Source organism: Trichechus manatus, unplaced genomic scaffold (genome assembly GCF_000243295.1).
Source record: "Trichechus manatus latirostris isolate Lorelei unplaced genomic scaffold, TriManLat1.0 scaffold00009, whole genome shotgun sequence".
Classification (NCBI taxonomy): Eukaryota; Metazoa; Chordata; class Mammalia; order Sirenia; family Trichechidae; genus Trichechus; species Trichechus manatus.
This window is the reverse complement of record NW_004443945.1, coordinates 2,817,752-2,837,793: the sequence shown is the minus strand read 5'-3', so window position 1 is coordinate 2,837,793 and position 20,042 is coordinate 2,817,752. Positions and strand designations below refer to the sequence as shown.

At 37.5% G+C, this 20,042-nt stretch overlaps 1 protein-coding gene across 1 annotated transcript in view; it reads right to left on the bottom strand.

Annotated features, from left to right (window-relative positions):
- Positions 1 to 20,042, bottom strand: part of TICRR (TOPBP1 interacting checkpoint and replication regulator) — a 52,881-nt gene that overhangs the window by 8,196 nt on the left and 24,643 nt on the right. Inside the window, exons 8-16 of the mRNA XM_004370804.1 lie at positions 15,594 to 15,745; positions 14,477 to 14,577; positions 14,051 to 14,144; positions 13,876 to 13,955; positions 13,470 to 13,709; positions 12,585 to 12,681; positions 10,685 to 10,742; positions 9,059 to 9,205; positions 4,718 to 4,808 (exon numbers count right to left, since the gene is read on the bottom strand). Of these exons, the coding sequence (XP_004370861.1) occupies positions 4,718 to 4,808; positions 9,059 to 9,205; positions 10,685 to 10,742; positions 12,585 to 12,681; positions 13,470 to 13,709; positions 13,876 to 13,955; positions 14,051 to 14,144; positions 14,477 to 14,577; positions 15,594 to 15,745 (1,060 nt within the window). The remainder of the gene's footprint in view (positions 1 to 4,717; positions 4,809 to 9,058; positions 9,206 to 10,684; positions 10,743 to 12,584; positions 12,682 to 13,469; positions 13,710 to 13,875; positions 13,956 to 14,050; positions 14,145 to 14,476; positions 14,578 to 15,593; positions 15,746 to 20,042) is intronic.

Here is a 20,042-nt window from a genome sequence, read left to right as displayed (position 1 = left end):
ACCAATCAACTGCCATGGAAAAAAACTACAGCCCTGACCACACCCCTGTCAGCAAAGGGGAGTCCAGATTTCAACCCTGGCCTGGCAGTAATGAGGTCCACCTTCTAGTGTCAACAGGTGAATGGATAAAAGTTGTGGTACACCCATTCAATGGAATACTAAAAACCCTTTGCCATTGAGTAGATTCTGACACATGGTGACCCCAGGTGTTACAGAGTAAAACTGCCCCATAGGGTTTTCTTGGCTGTAATCTTTACAGAAGCAGATCGCCAGGACTTGCCTCCACAGCACTGTTGGCTGGGTTCAAACAGCTCATCTTTAGGTTAGTAGTCCAGTGCAAACCATTTTCACCATCCAGTGACCTAATGGGATACTACTGACCAATAAAAAGGATGAAATGCTGATACATGCAACAGCATAACCTCAAAATAATTATGCTGAGTAAAAAAGGCCAGGCAAAAGAGTACATACTGCATGATTCCATGTATATAAAACTCTAGAAAATACAAACTATAGTGACAGAAATAAGATCAGTGGTTGCTTGGGGATGGGGGCAGGAGACGGGTGCACAAGGATAATTTTGAGTGATAACTATGTTCACTATCTTGGTTGTCATGGTTACATGGGTGTATACAGATGTCAACTTATCAAATTATATATTTTAAATACGTAGTTTATTGTATATCAATTTATAGCTCAATAAAGTTGTTTAAAAAAATACACAAAGGAACAGTTATCTATATTCTATTACTCTTGCAACATAGTGTTTAATAGTGAAACTTGGAGATAACCTAAGTGGCCATTAAGAGGAGTTTAGTTAAATAAATTATGGCATATCCATATTAAAGAATATTTGGAAGTTGTTAAAAAAGGAAGGATTTATATTTGCATATACTGACATAAAAAGATGTTCAAGGTAAGTGGGGGAAGAAAAACCACAGGATTCTATGGAGTAATCCCATTTTGTGGGGAGTACAAGGAGATGTTTACATTTAATTATTCATCCATTCTTAAAATATTTATTGAATAGATGAAATACAATTGGCCATGAGTTGATAATTGTTTAAACTGGGTGATATGTACATAGGGCTGCATTATAAGAGTGAATACTCTTATATATGCTTAAGAAGTTTCCATAATAAAAACATTTTTAAAATATTTGTATCGAGCTTCTACTATAAGTCAGGCACTAAGAACAGAATAGTCAACAAGAAAGACTATTCCAGTCCTTTGGGAGTGTTTATTTCAGAGAGGAGCGGGAGACTTGGTGAAGAAGAGAAAGACAATAAACTGGTTAACTTTAAAATAAACAAGGTAAGTGCAAAAAGTGATAACTGCTCTGAAGGAAGTAAAACAGAATGATGCCTACAGCAGTGGTGTAACGGGGGCTGAGACGTTAGGTTGGGTAGTCAGAGGCCTCTCTGAGGGGCTTATGTATTAGCCGAGATCTCAAGGACAAGAAGCAGCCAACCTCAAGAAGGGGAAGAGCACTGCAGGTAGAGCAAACAGGTAGTTCAAGGACCCTCAGGTTGGCATAAGCTTGGGTGTATCAGAGTAGCCAGAATAGAGAAAGCAAGGGGCAGAATAGTAAAAAGTGAGGTTGAACAGGGAAGCCATTGTAAGGAACAATGGAAGGAAACCTAACCTGAAGTATAGTTTAAGAAGATCACTCTGGCTATGTGAGATGGATGGATAGGGTGACAAGAATGGAAGAAAGAGACCAGTTAGGCTATTGGAATTGCCCAGGCAAAAGAAGATGGTGGCTGGGAGATGCAGGAAGTAATCTATCTTGAGAAAAAGAACTAATGTATTGGATGTGTGTATGAGATGACAGAAAGGAAAGAATCAAGGATGACTCTTAGAATTTTGGTTTGAGCAACTAGGCAGATTAACAGTGCCATGAAACGAACGTGGCAAGACTGTGTGGTGATGGTAATGAACAGGTTTGTGAGTCCGTGTACATGTGGTGTGAAGGAATTAAGAAAGGGTGAGAGGGCTAGCGTACCAAATATCAAGATTTACGAAGCTATAAAAATTAACATAGTATTATATGCAAAGTTAGAAAAAAAGAGCAATTGAAACACAGTTAGGGAGCCCCAAACAGACTGATGCATATGTGGAAATCTGAAAAATGATTCAACAGCGGGAAATAGAAAAAACTAGTCAATAAGTAGTACGAGGATAATTATCCATTTAGCGAGAGATAATGTTACATATACAAAAATTAATTCTCCCAAACTGGGAGAAAATATTTGCAACTTACGTAATAAATAAAACAGCAGTATATATAGAATTTATTTTGAACTACAAATAAGAAAAAGACAACCAAATAGGAACATGTACAAACAATACGAACAGGAAATTCACAAGAGAGGAAACATGAATGGATAATAAACGTGAGACAGACGATCGAGTTCTCTAAAAATAAGGCAAATGCAATTTAACCACAGTGAGATACTATAACACCATCAAATCAGAAACCATTTTAAAATTTTATAATATTGAAAGTAGGCAAAAGGGTAGAGAAAGGAAAACAGTGATACACAGGTTGGTGGGAGTGTAAATTGGTGCAACTACTGTTCTAGAAACTGTCCTCCACAATGGAGTATGTGCATATCCTGTGATCTAACAATTCCATACTCAGAATTCTCACACATAAAGACAAGGGGAGACACACAAGGATGTTCATTGCAGCACTATGTGTAATCGTGGGGGAAAAAAAAGAACTCAAATATTCAACAATAGAAGAATGCAGTAACTATGGTATGTTCATAAATGGAAAAGTGTACAATAGTTAAATTATGTATAAACAAAAATTTCAAACAAATGTTGAACAAAGACAAGTTGCAAAATGATACTTACGTGTATGTATTTAAATATGCACAGGAATAACGTGCATAAACATATCTACAACAATATAAACAATAAATATGCATAGTAATGAAAAGCACCAAATTCAGCAAGTAGTTACTTCAGTGGAGTGAGGAGAATAAAATTGTGAGGTGTTACCAATAGGCTTCAACTAAAAAACTACATTTTTAAATTTATCTTTAAAATATGACAATTTATATAATTTATTTGATAAAGCTGGGTAGTGGACACATAAGTTGTTTTTAAATTGCAATATAATCCAAGTAAAATTCACCCTTTAAATAAAAAGTGTACAATTTAGTGGTTTTTAGTATATTCACAAAGTTGTACAATTTTCCCCACTAATTTCAACACATTTTCATCACCCCCAAAAGAAATCTCATACCTATTTGGAGTCACTTCCCATTATCTTCTCTCCTAAGCCCCTGGCATCCACTAATCCTCTTTCTGCCTCTATGGATTAGCCTATTTGGACATTCATATATGCACATGGAATCATATGATATGTGGCCTATTGTTTCTGGCTTCTTTCACTTAGTATGTTTTTAAAGTTCATCCATGTTACGGCATGTATCATTTCTTTTTACGGCTAACTAATATTTCATTGTATGGATAAACCACATTTTGTTTATTTATTCACCAACTGACGGACATCTGGGTTGCTTTCTCTTTTTGGCTCTTATGAATAATGCTGCTATGAACACTTGTGTACAAGATCTTGTGTGGAAATATGTTTTTAATTCTGTTGGGAGTGGAATTGCTGAGTCATATATAACTCTGTTTAAATGTATATCTTTTAATATTTAATTTTTCGTGAAAATATACACAGCGATAATTCTGTGTTTAACTTTTTGAGGAACTGCCAAACTGTTTTCCAAAGCAGCTGCATCATTTTATATTCACCAGCATGTATGAGGGTTCCAGTTTCTCCACATCCTCCCCAATACCTGTTATTGTCTGTTTTTTTTTTTTTTTTTTTTAAATTATTATAGCTACACTTATGGATGTGAAGTGGTATCTCACTATGGTTTTAAGTTGCATTTACCTAATGACTAATAATGCTGAGTACCTTTTCATGTGCTTATTGGCCATTGGTATATCATCTTTGGAGAAATGTCTAGTGAAATCCTTTGCTCACATTTTAATTGGGTTATCAGTTTTTGTTGAGTTGTAGGAGCTCTTTATATTTTCTAGATTTTAGTCCCTTATGATATATATAACTGGCAAATATTTTCTCCCATTCTGTGGGTTGTCTTTTTACTTTCTTAATAGTGTCCTTTGGACACAAAACTTTTAAATTTTGATGAAGTCCAATTTATCTTTTCTTTTGTTATTTTTGCTTTTGGTGTCATATCTAAGAAACCATTGCCTAATTCAAGGCCACAAACATTTGTGCCTATGTTTTCTTCTGAGAGTTTAATAGTTTTAGCTCTTACATTTAAGTCTTTGATCCACTTTGAGTTAACTTGTATATATGGTGTTAAGTAGGGACACATGCATTTTTGTAATAGCATTCTCTATACTTGACTGCACTACTTCTTATATCTAAGCCTCACTTTATCTATACAATGGCCACAATAGTACTTGTTTTATCTGCTTCCAGGGTTATAAGACTCAAAAGAGCTGATACATAAATAAAACATCCTTTATAAACTTTGAAATGCTCTGCCATTATACCTTGTGACATTACTATTGTTTAGCTGAGTAACCCCTGTTACTCTCCAGTCCCTAGAATTTATAGAATGCTCTTTGGTTATAAGCAACACAGTTAAGATGTGAGTCATGAAGGTCAAGAGAAGACAGTGGTCCACAAGACTGTTATGAAGGCTGTGTAGGTGTTACTCACCTGCCCTTGATTTGTCTATGAAGCAGCCTTTTGGAGATTTGCTTATGTTCTGGAGTTTCTGCCACACTCTTAGTCAGCAGTTTATGATAATCTAAAATGTAAAAACAACATAACCTTATTAAGAAGCAGCAAGGCAAAAGTAGCAGTTTGAACTTATATATGGCTTATTTTTAGTTGGGGTGGATCTTGATGGTCTGTGGGCTAATGTCTAACCCTAGGACGCAATTTAACATGATACAACATGTTAGCAGCACTATTAGAGATTAAAAAATCATATGAACCAATGTATGGTATTGTATAATTATTATCTAATAAGCAATTTGGGAAAAAAAAAAGTTGCTTTCATTAGGACTAACACTTTCATCAATCTAGTTGGTTGTTCTTGTATTTATGATTAAATGCAATAACCAGTTGCCGTAGAGTCGATTTCAACTCTTGGCAACCCCGTGGGTTTCAGACTAGATCTGTGTTCCACAGGGTTTTCAATGGCTGATTTTTTGTAAATAAATTGATAGGCCTTTCTTCTGAGGCACATCTGGGTGGACTTGAACCTCCAACTTTTTGGTTAGCAACCAAGCACATCAACCAATAGTACCACCTGAGTACTCGTCACACACACTAGGATGGTTATAATAAAAAAGACAGACAATAACAGGTGTTGGAGGGATGAGGAGAAATTGGAACCCTCATACATTGCTGGTAAGAATATAAAATGATGCAGTTGCTTTGGAAAACAGTTTGGCAATTCCTCAAAAAGTTAAACACAGAGTTACCATACGACCCAGCAATTCCACTTCTAGGTATATACCCAAAAGAATTAAAAACATATTTCCACACAAGGTCTTGTATACAAGTGTTCATAGCAGCATGACTCATAATAGCCAAAAAGAAGAAACAATCCAAATGTCCATCAATTGGTAAATGAATAAACAAAATGTGATATATCCATACAAAGGAATATTAGTCAGCCATAAAAAGGAATGACACATGCTATAATGTGGATGAACTTTGAAAGCATTATGCTAAGTGAAAGAAGCTGGAAACGACAGGCCACATATTATACAATTCCATGTATATAAAATGTCTAAAATAGGCAAATACATACAGACAGAAAGTAGACCTTGGAAACTTGATAAGTAAAAGAAGGTAGTAACAAAGAACAACATATTGCACGATTCCATCAATACGAAATGTTCACAACAGGCAAATCCACAGAAACAGAAAGTAGACTGGTGGTTGCCTATGGCCAGGAGAGTTGGGGGGAAATAGGGAGTGACTGCTAATGGGTACAGGGTTTCCTCTTGGGGTGAGGAAAATGTTCTGGAATTAGACAGTGGTGATGGTTGCACAACTTCGTGAATATACTAAAAACTACAGAACTATACACCTTAAAGGGGTGAATTTTATGGTACATAATTCTATCTCAATTTTTTTAAAAAGAAAAAAGAGTGAAAAAATAAAAAATATTAGAAAACAACTGTTTGGCATAGCAAAAAATTTGAACACTATCCTTTATTTTAATTTGTTTTGTTAAATAGATGTAAGAAATTTTTTTAAAAATTTGAATCAGGTTCAAAGAATAACAATACAACAAAACACATAATCTGTAGCCACCACCAGTTTAAGAACTAGGTCACCCGAATGCCTTCCTCTTTCCTTTGCTTCACTATATATAACCTCCTATGCCAGCCACCAATCATCTACTTACTATTTCCCCCACCTCATACATGTTGATTGCCACACAAAATGTCCATCTTGCTCTGTTCTCTATGCTCTTATTCTTTCTTAAGAACTTAAGGCCTAGCTCTTCCATGAAACTTTCTTTGATAACCCTACGCCAGTGGTTTTCAACTGAGAATGATTTTGCCCCCCCAGAGGACATTTAGCTGTGTTTGGAGACACTTTTGGCTGTTACAATGGTAGAGATTTACGGGAGCGTGTTATGGCATGTATGGGCAGAGGCCAGGGATGCTGCTAAATATCCTACAATGCACAAAAAATTACAAAAACAAAAAACAACTTGCTGCTGTCAATTCCAACTCACAGTGGCCCTATAGGATATGGTAGAACTGCCCCATAGGGTTTCCAAGGCTGTAATCTTCAAGGTGGCAGATGGCCACATCTTTCTCCTGTGGGTTCAAACTACCGACCTTTTGGTTAGCAGCCGAGCACTTAACCACCGTGCCACCAAAAAAACCCCCACCAAACCCGTTGCCTTCGAGTCAATTCCAACTCATAGCAACCCTACAGGGCAGAGTAGAACTGCCTCATAGGGTTTCCAAAGAGCGGCTGGTGGATTCCAACTGCTGACCTTCTGACTAGCACCCAAGCTCTTTAACCACTGTACCACCAGGGCTCCAGGGCTCTTCAAAAATGATCCAGCCCAAAATGTCAATAGTGCCAAGGTTAAGAACTATCTGCCCTAGGTCTTAGTGATTAATCCTTCCTCTGAATTTCCAGCGGTTCCCAAACGTAGCTGTGCTTCAGAATTACTTATAGAGCTTTTAAAAAACAGACCCCCGATCTCACTCTAAGACCCAGGGAGTCAGAATCTCTGAAGATGGGAACTTGAAATCTGTATTTTTTAAAAAGTTCCCCAGGTGATCGCAAGATTGGTTGACTGGGTTTGAAGGCATAGGACGACAGTCTTGTGGCACAACTTGGTTAACTGGCATAAAATAGTTCATAAAGTTTATGTTCTACATCCTAGTCTGGTGAGTAGCATCTGGGGTCTTAAAAGCTTGCAAGCAGCCATCTAAGATACAACTATTGGTCTCTACTCGTCTGGAGCAAAAGTGAAAGAAGGAAACCAAAGACTCAAAGAAGAAACTACTCTGCGGGACTAATAGCCCACACGAACCACGGCCTCATCTATCCTGAGACCAGGAAAACTAGATGGTGCCTGGCTACCACTACTGACCGTTCTGACCGGGGACACAATAGATGGTCCTGGATAGAATGGGAGAAAAATAGAGAACAAAACCCAAATTCTTAAAAAAAAGGACAGACTTACTGGACCAGTAGAGACAGAGGCACCCCCGAGACTCGCCATGAGACACCCTTTAAACCTAGAACTGAAAGCACTGCCAGAGGTCACCTTTCAGTTAAATAACAGATTGGCTCATAAAATAAACAATATTACCTGTGAGTACTATGCTCTTAAAAAAAAAACAAAAAAAAAAAACCACCTATACGATACCAAACAATCAACATTTACCCTAAGCAAAGATGAGAAGGGAAAGGGCGGGGGGAGGGGGCAGGGAAGCTAGATTAATTGAAACAGAATAACCAGAATGGAAATAATGAGAATGCTGACACACTGAAAAAAATAACCAATGTCACTGAACAATATGTATATAAATTGTTAAATGGGAACCCAACTTGCTGTGTAAACTTTCACCAAAAACACAATAAAATATTAAAAAAAAAACTCCCCAGATGATTCTGATGTTTAGCCAAGCATATGGGAACCACTGATTCTCTCAACTGGTATTGAGTATTTTACTTCACATTGTTCTTTATTTTCTCAAATATGTCTTGTCTCTTCTAGATGGCAATTTCTTTCAAGGGAGGATTGTATTTGAAAACTCTTTGTATCTTCAGCATCTAGCATTGTATCTAACATATATTAGGCAACTAGATGAAAATGTTTTATTTGTGTTATGACATGATAGTTTCTGTTTTCCAATTTGTTCAGATAGGAAATAAGTATTCCATTTCATTCCAATTGCTAACTGAAATTGCAAAAAAAAAAAAAAAAAGATGTAATTAAAACTTCCTGGAAGACCCAGATGACCCCAGCCTGACAGCTGATGAGGGGTAAGATAAAGCCCCTGCAGGATAAAGGCCAGTCTCAGTCTGGAGGCCCTGCAGATCTAAGAGGCTCACTGGAGGTGTTTTGCATATTCTGCCTAGGAAGAAGGGTCACCCTCAAGTGAAGCAGAACTTAAAAGCTTTGGACTTCCATCTTATGTGAGACTAGAGCTGGGAAAGAGATAAGAGAGAGACTATAAGAAGTCTATCCTCGCGCATTGACTGTCCAGATGTTTTCTCAGTATTTATTATACATTATTTCCCCATAGTGATTAGCAGTAAAATCCTTAAACTGAAAAAGACCTACATGCTTGTCTGTAGGAGGAGCTAGAAGGGCGAACTGGGAGACACCAGGATTAACTCTGCATTGCAGCTTGAAGGGAGAGAAACCTCAAGTGTAAAATTACCTGATGGCAACCACAGAGGAGAGAGGAAAACAGACAGACCTAATGAGCTTCTGCAACAAAGAGTCTGGGGACTGATTTGGGTCCAAGAAGCCCCTTCTCTTGGTTCCCCTAAATGCAGTACCTTTGGTCCTCTTGAAGTTGTCAGCTTTATACTCCAGACCCTCCACAGCTGACACGGAATGGCTTCGAGGCAACCCCCGCTTTAGTGGTCTCTTTGAAGGAGAAAGCATTTCCTGGTTGAAGAGATTTCTTCGAACTTTGGTCACTTCTGAAATCATTAAAAAAAAAAAAAAAGCCAAATATTATCACTAGCAAATGCCATATCTGAGAAAAGATACCCAAAACAGAGGAGCTGCTTAAGGAAACTATTCCAGAAATTGATTGCTGTATTCACATTTACTAATAGGATTTCCTTAAATATTATACTCCGATGGCTGCATTAAAACTATTTACCCTTTCAAACTGAATCTAAACCCAACTTTTCAGGAACTCAGGGAAGACCCGCGTCACTTAAACTAAAAGGTTTACTCATTACTAAGTGGGCATATCCTTAAGTAAGAATTTGGCTACTGTAGGTCGTGGTCCTTTTAATATATCCCAGCGTTATAATTCTTCTTCTCAACTTAAACCTTTTGGCTGCCTGGTTTTCAGCTCACCCTTGAGTACATAACCTGTTCCTTTCAATTCCACAGGTTTCATTCTTTTTCTTTTAATTATTTTACTAATTTTCTGGATTATTTTTATTCTATTCCTGACTCCAAAGCATGAGTTCTAAGATCATCTAGATGCAAAGTTAGGAAACATAGCTGAAGAGTCTACTCAAAAATTCACCAAAGGTAATTCTTCTATGAGCAACTCATTTAAATAAAAATCAAGTAAACCAGGATCCACAAACTGGGAAGAACCCCTGTGTATACCCCCTGATGATTAAACGTTAATGTAAAGGACACCAATCACACACATCAAAGTTTCAACAAATGTTTCTCCATCTTCATTACAACAGGCCTTGTTACCTGATGTATTTATGACCTGGATGCCACATTCAATTTGTCACTTTCCCTTTTTTAAAAATGCAATATCTACAGAACATTTCAAATACAATAAACATACACCTTTCATCAAGATTCACCAGTTAATATTTGCCCCCCACCTTTCTTTTTACACATTGTACAAGTTTTTTCCCCTGAACCATTTGAGAGTAAGGTGCAGACATAACCCTTCACTTCCCTATACTTTCGCAGGTATCTTTGAAGAACAAGGACATTCTCCTACATAACCACAATGCCAGTATTATACTAAAAATGTTTCTAACACTGATGCAATATTATCTACCATACAATCCATAATCAAATTTCTCTAGCTGTCCCAATAATATCCTTTATAGCTTCCCCACCCCCAAATTTAGAATCCAGGCAAGGATCATGTAAAACACTTCGTTGCATGCTTTAACACTTTTTGCATAAATTCCCCCCACTTAAGCCTTTCATTTAAAACAGTTCCTCTGACTTTTTTGCTTTTTTGTCTTTCAAGACTTTATTAGATTTCAGTCCACTTATTTATAGAATGCAGAATTTTGAGACCACATGATTACCTTGTTTCCCTTGGGCATGGTGTTTGGACATATTTTTCAACCAACAATCATATGAAACCATAATTTATAGCTATATGCAGCTGCTTAAATACATGCAACCGAAATAAATTTATCATTATGATGCACAAGTCTTTATACTGAGTAAACAAAGCATACCTTGTACTGTATCTTTCACCGCAAGTGGTGGCTGCTGAAGATTAGAGTGAGAGTTCTCCTGAAATATGAAAGAAATCCCATAAGAAAAAATTTAAAGGCATTCATTTAAAACAAAATGAATTAAAAACCCCATGAAATCCTTTGACCCTTGCAGTTCCACTTGTAGGAATCTGTAATAGAAATAGTTGTAAAATGCACAGAATAAAGGTTACAAAGATACTATACTCACTCCTGTATTGTTGTAAAAACATAAAATAAGGAACATCCTAAATGCCCATAAAGAGTGAAACATCCATCCAATGCAGGCATTAAAAGAATAAGGAAGAGCTATAACACAGAAAGGTTTCCCTGATGCGGAAAAAGTGAAAAAGAGCAAATTTCAGAATAAATATAGTAGGTTAACCATTTTTCAGTTAAAACAGAAAACTGTGTGTATATGTATATGTGTGTGTATAAGAGATATGTCCACACCTGCTTACACATATTGGTATATACAGAAAGAGGTTTGGGAAGATACACAATAAACCGTTATCAGTGATTGCTTCTGAGAATAGGATGGGGAGGCACACTTTCTAACTTTTAACATTACATGAGTTCAACTTTTTAAATGATGATTATGTATACATTTTATAATTAAAAAACAAAGGAAAACCCATATAAATTAATTAAAGGGTAGCTATGGGGCATCAGTAGTTCAGCAGTAGAATTCTCTCCTTCCATGCAAGAGACCTGGGTTTGATTCCTGGCCAACACATTTCAGGCGCAGTCACCACCTCATCTGTCAGTGGAGGCTTGTGTGTTGCTATGATGCTGAACAGGCTTCAGTGGAGCTTCCAGATTAAGATGGACTAGGAAGAAAGGCCTGGGAATCTACTTTTGAAAAGCAGCCAATGAAAACCCTATGGAGTTAACTATATTGATTCTTCAAAGCACTCAGATTTATTCTATAAACACTCAACATTTAGTGCTTTCACTTAAACAATGGTCACTTCTCTGTGGTACTACTGACTCTGACATAAGAAAACACTTTTTTAACCAAAATTAGATCCTGATCTCTGTAAATCTGGTAAAGAAGTAAACTGTTTTGGTTAATCTAAAACAAAAAGCTCCAAAGAGTAGTGCTAGCCAAGACTGCAAATCATTGTAAAATCTAGTGAGAAAGGACGTCTAACACCTCTTGGCTGTCCACTGTTGGATGTCATGCTCTCCAGTCAGGATTCCAAGATAAATAAGATCTGCATCTCATTCACAGGTAAGGAGTTCTACGGAAGAGAACATCGCTAACCCTTTAAAAGATACCCCACCTCCAATTTCAAAGGACAGCTATAAATACCTAGAAACAGAGCAAACCACTACTGTAATATTAGATTACTGTTTCTAAAGGTAGTTCTCACTGAATTAAGATAGTTGATTTGTGCAGTTCAAAAGTTTTAATGTATTCTTAGTCTCTTGTCTTTCCTTAGCAAGACATTAATTTCACTTAACCACAGAAAAACAACTTCCACCTGGCTTTGTGACAGTTTTTTTTGGTCAACTTGTTACTGAAGTAAAACATACGTACTGAAAAAATACTTCTTGGTATGCAACCAAAGTCCTATTATGATTGTACGTTCAATTTCAATGACCTCTGCTTATTTTATGAAATTTTCTTATCTACCTTAAAGAGTTCTAATTAATTTGTTTACTTCAACTTTTATTTATTTGCTGTTCTGGTTAATCCCTTAAAAAATTTGTATTTCTTTATTCCTTGGATTATAATTTTATACACATTCATAAAAAATATTTAATTTTATTTCTGCATCCTCCAATGTCCATTCCCTAAAAGTAGAGTCACTTTCATTCTTATTTATTGTGTCAAGTCAAGCCAGAAAGAACAATTTCATTGTTGGAGATTACTCACTTTTTTTGCAGCTCTTTTGGACACTTTGGGAATTTCAATTTGTCGAAGATTCTGTGAAACCTCTGCAATACTTTTATGTCTGATTAATGCATTTTTCCTTTTATAAACAAAAAGAAATAGTCAGAGAAACACTACATAGATGTTACAAGTAGTTAAAATGGAATGGAACTAGAGTCTAAAAGAAAACAAAGCTAGTTATCTTGGGGTTGGCCTAAATTTATAGCCCCCCAGAATTATCAAAAGAAACTATCATATTTTTACGCAAATAACGCACGCCTTCTACATTTGTTTGTCAACTGCTCCTTCCCCCAGTGAGGTATTTTTGTAAATATATTCAACTAGTTACAAACAATGAAAAATTCACTGTTAAATTCAACTAGTTATGAACGATGAAATTCAACTAGTAAAGAACAATGAAAAACACCAAGGTAAATTAAAAATTAAGCCAAAACCCTAAGCTTATTTCATAAAAGGCTCCTAGTTCCTGGACAGTCAAGAAGGGCTTTGTGGACTATAAAATAAAAATTATATATTCCCTGGATAATATAGAGTGTCAGATGTTCACTGTTAATTCAGAATGCTAATCTTTGACTTCATACATAAACACCCACACACCCATTGCCATTGAGTTGGTTCTGACTCATAGTGACCCTATAGGACAGAGTATAACTGCCCCATAGGGTTTCCAAAGACAGTTGGTGGATTCAAACTGCCAACCTTTCGGTTAGCAGCCAAGCTGTTAACCACTGCACCACCAGGGCCCCTCAGACATAAAGGCAACTATTAATTCACTAAATTATAAGGACAAAGACAACTGAACTATGGTTAAATGTGTCCTTTGTCAGATCTATAACTAACAGTGCAAGTAATTCCTCTGATGCCTACCTTCTCTTCCTGGCTGATCTGGTACGAAGTTCCTCCAGTTGGTCGGATTCAGTGCCACCCGACACTGATCCATGAGCACTTGATAAAAGAGGCACAGAAAGATCTGGCGATTTGCTCTCCTGTGTCATGGAGTCGTCACTAAAAAAATCTGTAGGAAGGACACCAGCCAGCTTCTGAGGAATCACAAACCCTAGGCTGTTGTAAAGATTTCCAAGTGTCTTTGGGATGGAGTCAATATACCTGTGAAATAGAATGGTTAAATATGGAACTTACAGTCACCATTTCACCTCTCTATCCCTTCTCTCACCCAGCATGAGAAACAGTCCTTACAATTCCATAATTCTAAGACAATATCATATGTACCTCTTGGTAAAATAATTCTAAAGTCAGCAGCCATCAAACTTACAATCCCAAAATTTCCTCCAGAAATTTTGCTAGGTATGCTGAATCCTCAGTTAAACACACCATGCGCAGCAAATCTGTCACCTGAAGGAGATTACAGAGAATTACCACATGCCCTCCCTGCAAGGAAGCTAAAAGCACTTACAGCACATTCCCAACACACTAAGCTAGAGACTTGCCTCCTCCACTACTTGTTCCGTATCATCTGTACTTTCTTGTATTAAAGGGCACTGCAGACACATCTCCAAACGAAGAAATACCTGAAGCTGGCACCTTTAGAGAAAAAACATACTTGGTCATATCTATTTTGAGTGCCACTTAACCCGTTCATTGAAAGGTCCTTTCGTAAGCACAGATCTATTTATATAAGAAATAACAATCAACAAAGAGAAGAGCCATTGCTTTCTCTAAACTACTGACATGGTTTATTAGGTGACCTAATTAGCTTGTCATTAGTGACTCAAACAGCACATTAGAGAACATCATAAAGAATCAGTACAAAAACATCTTCAAGCAGTTGCCAATCTACTTTAAATTCATACAAGCAAATGTTGGAGCTTTGTTTTATACTGGTGGTAAAAAAAAAAAAAAAAGAAGTTACTTACTCTCTGACTTTGGCTTCCTTATCCAGTTTCTTTCCTAGATTCTGTCGAAGACTTTTACTAGTTTTTAAGAGGTTATCTTTTATTTGATTCAAGCAATCCATCTAAAAATAAAAAATTATTACATTGGAGAATATTAAGCTACTGTCATTATTTTTAAGGGGCTCTGGTGGCACAATGGTTAAGCGCTGAGCTGCTAACCGAAAGGCTGGCGGTTCAAATGCACCCAGACACGCCGCAGGAGAAAGACCTGGCAATTTGCTTCTGTAAAAATACAGCCAAGAAAACCCTGTGGGGCAGTCCTACTCTGTCACGTGAAGTCGCTATGAGTCGGAATGGACTCCACGGCACAATAACTATAACAGCAACATTATCTTTAATTTCTTTCACAGATAATACCTAATAGCCTCTCAGAGTAGGGAAGTACATTCCCTTACAAATTTTCCCCTTCCTTCATTTGAATGAAAAATAATGAAATAAGATTCTTCTCTTACATCTTTAAAAAAGAACATGGTAAATAAGTACTTGAGAACTAATGGCCATACATACAGCAAGTAGGCAGATTTGATCTCTCTTAAAAGGAAGGTTCCACAAAGTGAGTGATTAAGAAGTACAAGCATTCTAAGTAACTACCATTCATTACAGAGAAGTCCAGTTTTCACCACGAATAAAGTAACAACAACGTGGTCTAAAAGAGTGGTTCGCAACACTTCCTGAACATCAGAATCATCTAAGAAGCTTTTTAAATTTATTTTGTTGGTCTGGAGGGAACCCAGTAATCAGCATTTTTAAAAAATGCTCTAGGTGATTCTAAAATGTAACCAAGGTTAAAACCACGGGTTTAATCCATGCAGCTAACGTGCAGCTCAGACAAGGGTGGAGACAGCATTACATGGGGATACATGTAATTATCCTCCTCTTGCCCCCTTTCTTTGATTTCTGCCTCACCAGTTCACTGTCTTGTTTCCAAATTCTGGAATTGTGCTTATCCCCTTTCCATATTATCATTTTTGAATCATGTACTTCATAATAGACATTTTCCAAGACATATAAACCAAACCCACCAACAACCAACCACCCAACACATCTACAACAAGCAACAGCATCTCAACTCTCTTACTTCTAACTCCTTGGTGAATTTGGATTTTAAGAATGCTTTAAATGTTGAGATCATGTTCCGGGCACATGAATACAACGAGATTTCTCCAGTGGACACAGTCTTTTGGTAATTTTCATGTATGTAAGATAGTAGCTCCTCCTCAGTTTTAAAATCTGTGGGGAAAAATGTCAAATTATCACATCCAGCTTAAGTCCTTATACTGCTGAAGCCAGAAGTTGTCAGATGGAGGAGATTTTGCCTCCTAGGGGACTTCTGGCAATGTTTGGATTATCATAACTGGTGGGATGGGGTACTACTGGCATCTAGTGGGTAGAAGCCAAGGATATTATTAAACACACTACAGTGCACAGGAAAGACCCCACAACAAAGAAATATCCGTTCCAAAATATCAATAGTGCCTAGGTTGAGAAACCCTGGTTGCAGAGATAGTGATTAATTTTAAGACTTTGAAAATCAAGTACACATGTTAAAAATTTAAAGGTAACCACTAATGGAAATGAAGTAAACTATATAACTTCCAAATGTAGCAGAAAAGAAAAAGAGGAATAGAGAAAACTCGATTAATCCCATAAAAAAACCCAAACTAATCCCATAAAAAAACCCAAACTAAGCCCATTGCTGTCAAGTTGATTCCGACTCATCATGACTCTATAGGACAGAGTAGAACTGCCCTATAGAGTTTCCAAGGAGTGCCTGGTGGATTCAAACTGCCAGCCTTTTGGTTAGCAGCTGTAGCTCTTAACTGCTACATCACCAGGGTTTCCAATTAGAATGCAGGAAAAGAAAAAAAGGAAAAAGCATGATAAATAGAAAGCACAAAATGAGATGCTACAAATATACCCCAAATTATCAGTAATCATAATAACCATAAACAGTCTAAACTTGCTGGTTAAAAGATAGAAACTCAAAATGGATTAAAAAAAAAAGATTTATGCTGTTTAAAAGACATACCCAAAACATAATGACAAACCAATATTGAAAATAAAGGAACAGAAAAAGATATACTCGGTAAACCCTAAAAAAAAGCATATGTAGTTATAATAATATAAATGCCAAAACAGACTTTAAGGCTTAAAGTTATCAGGAATAAATAAAAAGGGTTATTATTCTTTGACAAAAGACATAGTCATGAGGAAGATATAAACAATTCTGAACATGTATAAACTTAACAAGAAAGCCTCAAAATATATGATGTAAACACTGGTAGAAATTATAAGGGAATTTTGACAAACTACATCATGGAAGACTATATACTATTATCTCAGTTATAGATAAAAGAAGCAAACAATGTGTAAGAATGCTCAATATTCAGACAGTAATAAACTTGATATAATGGACGTGTATAGAACTAAGTACTAACAACTAGAGAACATACATTACTTAGCCCCCATGGAGCATGTACAAAACTTACCCTCATAACTTGGTGTACATCAAGTCTCAGCAAATACAAACAATTAGAGAATACAAATTATTTTCAAGAACAAATGGAACAGCAACAAAATCTGACCACATATTAGGCCATAAACAGAGTTTCAGCAACTATCAAAGTATCAGTCTTACAGACACGTTCTCTGAGCACAATTTAACAATATGAAAAACTGATTACAAAAATGAAACAATCTATTGTGTTATGGATGAAGGAGCCCTGGTTGTGCAGTTGTTAAGCACTTGCTACTAACCGAAAGGTCAGTGGTTCAAACCTATCAGATGCTCTGCAGGAGAAAGATGTGGCAGTCAGCTTCCCTAAAGATTATAGCCTTAGAAACCCTATGGGGCAGTTCAACTCTGTCCTATACAGCCACTATAAGTTGGACTCAACTTGACAGCAATGAGTTTGGTTGTGGGTATGTTATGGATATCAGAAAATATTTAGAACTAAGTATCAATGAAAATAGAAAATAGGAAACTTGCATAATGTAGCTAAATTTATACTTAAGGGGAAATTTACAGATTTACATGATTATTTTGGTAAAGAAGAAAAATTAAAAACTAATTAGCCAAGAGTCCAACACAAGAAGTATAACAAAAGAGTGAATCCAAAAACTAAAGAGGGAAGGTAATAATAAAGATAAGAACCAAAATGAATTAAATAGAAAACAAAGAAACAATAGAGATCAACAGAAACAAAAGATGTTTTCTTGAAAAGCCAAATAAAATAAGATAAAATAAAATAAGATAAATAAGATAAAAGAGGGAAAGATAGAAATAAACTATATTAGAAATGAAGAAGATACAGCAAAAATTAAAAATATTATTAAGAGGTAATGATAAACGGAGGAAATACTGAAGTTGTCAAAAGATTTCATTTTACCTGGATCCACAATCAATGCCCACGGAAGCAGCAGTCAAGAAATCAAATGACATATTGCATTGGGCAAATCTGCTGTGAAGGACCTCTTTAAAATGTTCAAAAGCAAACATGTCGCTTTGAGGCCTACGGCGTGCCTGATTGAAGCCATAGTATTTTCAACTGCCTCACATACATGTGAAAGTTGGACAATGAATAAGGAAGACTGAAGGAGAATTGATGCATTTGAATTACAGTGTTGGTGAAGAATATTGAATATACCATGGACTGCCAAAAGAATGAACAAATCTATCTTACAAGAAGTACAGCCAGAATGCTCCTTAGAAGCAATGATGGCAAGACTGTTTTATGTACTTTGGACATGCTATCAGGAGAGACCAGTTCCTGGAGAAGGACATTATGCTTGGTAATGTAGAGGGTCAGCGAAAGAGTAAGATGTTTAGTGAGACAGACTGACACAGTGGCTGCAACAATGGGCTCAAACACCTCAACAATTGTGAGGATGGTGCAGGACCAAGCAGTGTTTTGTTCTGTTGTACATAGGGTCGCTATGAGTCGGAACTGACTTGACCACACCTAACAACAATAAGAGGCAAGGTCAAGATCCATTTTTTGACTTCCGGCAAAATGGCGCTCTAGGCAGAAGCACCACGCCGTTCCTCCACAGCAAAGATCCGAAAAACTAAGCCGAACAGAGAAAACAACAATCCTGAAACCCTAAAACATCAAAGGAAGAGATAACGAACTCAGCCCAGCACCAAATGAAGTGAGAAAACTGACAGAGAACAGACAGCGAGGAGAGATTCATGCAGAGGTCCCCTATCAGCTAACGCAGCATGCATCTGCCATCTTGGACTCCTATTGGAGACCAGCAAACACGGGGTACGAGAAAGCAGCTTCACTGAGCATCCAGCAGGAGACAAAACAACCGGTAATTTGCAATATATGCTTTCCCACCCCCGACCCTTCTTCACCCCAACTCGGCCTCCTCTGCTTCCTGCGGCCACAACCTCTTGTCCGGGAAGCACCAGCTGCTTGGATTCCACCCACCTGAATGGGTCGGCTCTCTGAGTGCCATTTGTTGGCTGCTGGTGTTGCTTTTTTAAGCTTCTTTTGATTTCCTCCTTACCTCTCACCACCTCCCCCTCGTTTCGCTCAAATACCTGGCTCCGTGGGCCATCTTTGCTTCTTCCTGAGGGGCTGCAGAGCTCCAGTAATTTGTGATATACGCTTTCACACCCTCTACCCTTCTCCACCCACACTTGGCCTCCTCTGTTTCCCGCAGACACAGTCTCTTGTCCAGGAAACACCGGCTGCTTGGATTCCACCACCCCGCGCTAGTTGGCTCTCTGAGTGCCATTTGTTGGCTGCTGGTGTTGCTTTTTTCCCGCTTCTTTTGATTTCTTCCTTACCTCTCACCACCTCCCCCTCGTTTCGCTCAAATACCTCGCTCCGTGCGCCGTCTTTGCTTCTTCCTGAGGGGCTGCGGAGCTCCGTTCGAGTGTGGAGCTGCTTCCTGGTCTGGGCTGCCATGCTGGTGGGATTCCGGGGCTTTTGTTTGTTTGTTTGTTTGTTTTCTTTTCCTTTTCTTGAGTTGGGAGACTGGTCTGGCCAGGCGGTGCTGCGTGGCTTGGAAACTACCCCCTCGGCTAGCACAGACATGCAGAGGGATCTCTGAGGGCATTTCTTTTTTTGTTTTTTTTTTTTTCTTTCTCTGTTTTTTTGGGGGCTTTTCCTGTTCTTCTTTTTTTTTAAATTTGTTTTGTTTTCTTTTCCTTCCTTTTCCCTTTTTGTCTTTCTTCATTACTCAGTTTCTCGTCTCTCTATATCTTCCTTCTCTTTCTGTTCCATGAATACCTGGCATTGTATACCTCTACACCTTCTAGCTAGGCTGTACTGCAACACTTGAGAACAACTTTCCCAGACCCCACAGCTGCACCGGTGGGATCTCTGGGAACTTTGCTGTTCTTTAACCTTTCCGATGTTTATTTATTCATTCTTTTCTTTTCCTATTTTTCTTCCTCTTCCCCTTTTTGTTTTTCTCCATTTCATAGTCTCTCATCTCTCCACTCCATCAGCAAGCTCCCCTAGCATTCTTTTTTGTTTGTTTGTATGTTTTTGGCTCCTGTTCCTCTCTCCTC